This window comes from Dinoponera quadriceps, unplaced genomic scaffold, assembly GCF_001313825.1.
Source record: "Dinoponera quadriceps isolate SergipeBrazil2010 unplaced genomic scaffold, ASM131382v1 scaffold1266, whole genome shotgun sequence".
Lineage (NCBI taxonomy): Eukaryota > Metazoa > Arthropoda > Insecta > Hymenoptera > Formicidae > Dinoponera > Dinoponera quadriceps.
The window spans coordinates 601115-606688 of NW_014555494.1; the positions used below are offsets into that span (position 1 = coordinate 601115).

At 44.6% G+C, this 5574-nt stretch overlaps 1 protein-coding gene across 5 annotated transcripts in view; it reads right to left on the reverse strand.

The window, feature by feature from the left end:
- The window catches only part of LOC106744500 (serine/threonine-protein phosphatase 2B catalytic subunit 2-like), a 161194-nt gene that overhangs the window by 39106 nt on the left and 116514 nt on the right, over nucleotides 1-5574 (reverse strand). For all 5 annotated transcript variants that reach the window (XR_001374451.1, XM_014619342.1, XM_014619341.1 and 2 more), the window contains exon 6: nucleotides 286-425. Coding sequence is in view for 4 of the 5 variants with exons in the window: in XM_014619342.1 (XP_014474828.1) it covers nucleotides 286-425 (140 nt within the window). In the remaining variant the exon portion in view is untranslated. The remainder of the gene's footprint in view (nucleotides 1-285; nucleotides 426-5574) is intronic.

The following is a 5574-nucleotide window of genomic DNA, read 5'->3' on the forward strand; positions in this document are numbered from 1 at the left end:
CTGTCCGGCGACGATCTCGTATTTCTCCACTCTCCTCCACCCTCCTTCACGCCCGACCTCTCGTCTCCTCGTGGCATTTATTATTACGTTAGCGCGTGGCCCGCCAGTCAGTGGTGGGTTGCGATGTTGTAACGCATCGGGGGGTTTATAAAGGACACGTCCGCGGCAAAATGGGACGAACGGGGAGTTGTATGTCGATATATCGAAGCGGGACGCGCGGCTCTCTCTCTTCTCCTCGGAGAGCCGCGCGACCTCGGGAAAGGAGGCAGGGCCGGCGACACTCACCTGTAAAAGTACGAACAACCCCGGACGCTATTGTGGGAGAAGTGCTCCGCGTTCTTCTCGCTGCCGAAGTCCTCGAGGGGGTCCGACCAGAGGAGGTCGCACATCGGCCCGAACGCCGGCGGCTCTTTGAACCTGTCCAACTGCAACAGCGAGTCAATATTGATCGGATTAGCTCAAGGAATCAGCGAGCGAGCGAGCGCGCACATACGACACACGCGTATGCACTGGGAAAGAGATTTCTTCCGATTTCATCAAATTTCTCGCATCCGAACTAATTCGAACTAAACGTCGAACGTTGGCGTGCTCCGGAGAAAGTGATGTTTCGATTAATAAGTGCGATTGTTGGGCTTTTCAACCGAATACGTATCTTTATCTTAAATAAAAGATTCGTTCGAAAAGAAAGGTAATTTTCTTACAGAGAAATTATTTGTCTCACTTTACATATATTTATTGTAACCGAATCATATTTTCTATTCGGCTAAAAGATATCATTTCAAGTAACAGCGTTCTTTCCGTTAAATAATCGAGTTTTCTTGAATCAGACATACAATTAATACTCAAACAAAGAGCATACGTTGTTCTTATGAAAAACAAATTTTAGTCAAATTAATAGAAATACTAAATCTGAAGAAACCTTTTTCTCTGTACATACAAACAAACACACACGTATCTTTGAATATAATTATCCCGGCCATTGTTGCCGCAGTGAATTAACAGTGGGGTCAATGAAGCTACACTTTACATTCTCTGCGCCGCCCGCGGATTCTCATTCAGCCACGTAACGTCAAGTTACGTGCGCTCGTTTGTCGCGCGGCATTAATCGGTCGCCGCGGTTGGCACGCTCGATCCCGAGCGCGACAAACCGCCGACTCGTTCGCGTCGACATCGTCTTGACGGTTTCTCCGCGCTCGGAGAGAGATGCCCGTCAAAGCATCCGGACGTGAGATTGACGCGTACAGGTCGACACCTGCGATCGGCCAGCTCGCCGACGACACCGTAAATCGAGAGCGCGGCAAAGTCTCTCGGGGACGATGTTCGCCTGTTATGACAGCGGCAAACGGGACGCGTACAAGCCCGGGATCGGTTTGCAGATCGTGTTAATTAAACTACCGAGTCTGACGACAATGAGCTGATCGCAAATTTCTAAATGTCTATTGGCTGCCGGCGCCCTAAATCGCCCTAAGCCCCGAAATCCGATATTCAAAATGTCGTCGGGCACTAATCATCCTTGACACGCGCGCACCGACTGTTTCGCGCTTTCGAATCGATCAAATATGCAAAGGGAAGCCAAGAAAACGAGCGCGATCGAGGGCGAATGTATATAGTGTTGGATAATTCATGAAGCACCGCGCTTGTGTGTGAAGATAGAATTAAACTGAGAAAAGTCCTATACCATTTTGTACATTTAATTACGCGTAATTATGCGAAATTTCGACTTATTAATGATCGAAAATGGCCAGATACAGAGGCTTTTTTAATTAATAACTCGAAAATCTGCATGTTATTTGTAAAATAGTAAAAGACTTTTACCCAGAGCGGTTAATATAGAAGTATGTGACAAGTGTTGTACCTAGCGACAAATTCAAGGTTCGATATATCGATGTTTCTTGTTGGATACATAAACTTGTAGATTAGGCCGCTCTGGACGAAAAAGTCCTCTTTTCACGGAAAAAAAGTTTGGTTTGGAACTTACTAGATAGTGAACACAAACCAAACGGTGTTTTGGTTGAAGGAAACAGAATTTATAGTTATAAGAACCGAATTTGGGTCATAAGAAGCAGAAATTCTGTTTTCTTCGATGTTCCAAAACATGTTTGGTTCGTTCACTGTCTAGTAAATTCAACCAAACTTTTATCCGTGTTAGCATTTTACAAAGAACACGCGAATTTTAGAGTTATTAATTAAAAAAGTCTTTATTCACTGAGAAAAAGATGTCTTCAGATTTAATAAATTTTATTGCGTCGAAGTTTTATCATTAATATGTTTCAAAGAAATTAATATCGATTAAGAAAGTAATTTCGATTAATAAATACGATTGTTAGACTTTTTAACGAATATATATCTTTATCTTAAACAAAAATATTTGTTTGAAACGAAAGATAATTTTCTTATAAAGAAATTATTTGTTTCATTTTACATAATTATTGTAACCAGATAATATTTTATTTTGTTAAAAGATATTATTTCAAATAATAGCGTTCTTCCTGTTAAGTGATCGAGTTTTCTTGAATGAGACAATAAAATTTTCACTCAAATATTTCGTACAAATACATGTTGTTTCTATGAAACAAATTTTAGTCAAATAAATGGAAATACTAAATCTAAAGAAACCCTTCTCTTTGTGTATATGGCCTTTTCAATCATTAATAATAACTCGAAATTTTGCGTGTTGCTTGCAAAAATGATACAAGACTTTTTTGTCCGCCTCAATCCACGCCTTTGCAAAGTTTGTCCCTATTAATTTGATACGCCTTGCCTATACATGTATATATATATGTACCTGTACATGTATATATATATATATATATATATATATATATATGTGTGTGTGTGTGTGTGTGTGTGTGTGTGTGTGTGTGTGTGTGTGTGTACATATTATAAAATTCACTCGCCATGGCCTCGTCTCTCGATAAAATCGATCGCGATCTTCGAGGCTGCGTGGGAAAGACGGGAAATAATATTCAGCCGGTAAAGGGCTATTATACGCATTCGCCCGCATGTCCACGCAACGTCGCTTCTCACTTACCATCCGCGGGGACGATTATTTATTCGAGAGGGAGAGAGAAAGGCGGACAGCTCCGCGGAAAGACGAGAGAGAAAGAGCACAGAGACGGAGTATCGCGCTCCCCGTGTCATGAAGCATTCACAAACACGCCGCGGATTTATTCTTGGTCGGCGAAGTCCGGGAGCGCTCCCTCTCCCTCTTCCTCTCTCTTCTCTCGCGAATCGGTGTAAAGGCTGGAAACTTGGACGGTGAAGTTTCGCCGGTGCTACTGAGAGAGAGAGAGAGAGAGAGACTCGAGTTTTCAGAGAGTCGAGTGGATATCGAAGCGGGGAAGCGCGCAAAGAGACAGACCGCCGCCACTGCTGCTGCGCACTCCTCACGAGCCCCCAAATATTTGCTCGGTTGATCTAATCTTGGCGAGAAAAGTTCGCTGATCCGCCCCGTCCTGCGCGCGGCCGCCTCCTTCGGAAATCGCATTTAATGACTTTCATGAATATGAATGGAACGGAATCGCGCGACAGATGGAAGAGAGAAAGAGAGAGAGAGAGAGAGGGGTGTTGCTTCGTGCGTAACGCAAACGACGTGTTCCAGTCGTTGCGTCGTGGCGAGCGCACGCGTTCTTTTCCCGCGTGAGGGAGAGGGGGAGAGAGAGAGAGAGAGAGAGAGGTACGACTAACGCTAATGGAATATTCCGAGAGACGAGAATTGCATTTGCGCGATGAATTCACGCGCCTCATTTATTTCTTTCCGAGAGGATTGCCATTCTCCTGCGTGGAAAATATAAATAAATTTGTTCTCTTTCTCTAAGCAAGATACATCTGAGTTTCAGAGAAAGACGTGCACGTGTACGTATGCCGTTGCGATTCGATATCACCACGCGCGCTTTTTCCCATCGGCTTTATGAAAAGTAAACTTTTTTTTTTAATTTTCGACGAGACGCAGCCGCTCGAAATAATACCGGCTGCCCTGCGCTGCGCGCGCGGGAGTAATCCCAAGCGCAAGTGTTAAAACCGGCGGCATTCGCGTGCGTTCGCCAAATATTTAAACGAGATCAATAGTGCATTGTTAACGTGACGCGTCACTCGATGTGACAATGTAAAATGCATCGCGCTATAGCGCGGCGTATCAGTATTCATAGAATATTTAATGAACGGCCGAGTTATGCGCGGTGACGGTTTTAAGTTACCGGCGACGAGAGTTCGCGGCGTCGCGCGCTTTCTTAAATTCGTCGCGCACGTAGAGAAGGAGGAGGGGGAAGAGGAAGAGGAGAGTAAGTCCCGCTGGCCCCTCGCGGCGTATTATCGACGACGTGGCTGATAACGCTCCGTCTTTTAATATCAGCCGAGAAGCGAGAGAAAGGTTCGTTGCAGACGTGATCCTCGTTGCCGCTCGACAACGAGTGACACATAACAGGTAGCGTAATTACCTTGAACGGCATTGGTTCGCAACATGTTTCCGCATGTGTGCATTTACACGCGCGCGTGCGCACGCGAGCGAACGGGCGAGACGAACACGCGTCGCGGGCGATTATTACGACATAACGAACAGTTGGCGTTCGATAATGACAGAAGCTGCATTAAGTGAAGTGCAAACTTTACGTCTCTCTCTCTCTCTCTCTCTCTCTCTCTCTCTCTCTCTCTCTCTCTCNTCTCTCTCTCTCTCTCTCTCTCTCTCTCTCTCTCTCTCTCTTCCTTTATGGATCGTGTTCGCCGTCTTTACACTGAGAAAAAATTCAAAAATTTACTTGCAATATAAGGTTGATTTTTTCAGAAATAAACGTTTATTTAAATACGACGAAATAAAATTTTATACCTGATAAATAAACTAACTAACAAGATAACTTAAGTATATTTCGCAAAAATATATATTCCGTCATGACAGTTAAATTGTTTTCGATAAGTATGGAAGACAATGTCGCAGGAAAGATTTACTTTGCAAACTTTCAATTTCTTTTTCTCAGTGTACAATTACTCGCGATAGCACGCGTTGGTCCTTGGATCTCTCTCTCTCCAACTCTCTCTCTCTCTCTCTCTCTCTCTCGCTCTGCCTCCTTCCTCGCTTCGCCGCTTTTCACACGTCGTATGGACTGACTTAAATTTAATAATGGATAGAGATGAATTTATACGACACACATTTAAACGCGCGACATACGACGAAATCCAGTTACACACGGTCGAGTCGAGTCTCTAAATGGAATTTCGCACGCACGCAGTGCGGAAGAGGGGCAGGGATCTATAATGAATTATAAAATGTTTAATTGTCACGTGCGTCGCGAACTAGTTTCGATTCGCGATTGCCTGAGACAGAAAACGCAGGCGGACGCTAATTCGCTCTCCAATTCACCTCGAGCACACACACACACACACACACGACGAGCGATTTCTTAATCTCCCGCTTATACGACGGTTCATCTAAAGGAAGCCATCAATTAAGAATATGGTTTCACGCCAAATTGCGGGCCGCCGCAGCGGCGCGCACGGAGGGTTGCACTCGCGAAGGACGAGAGAGAGAAAGAGAGAGAAAGAAAGAGAGAGAGAGAAAGAGAGAGAGAGAGAGAGGGGGGG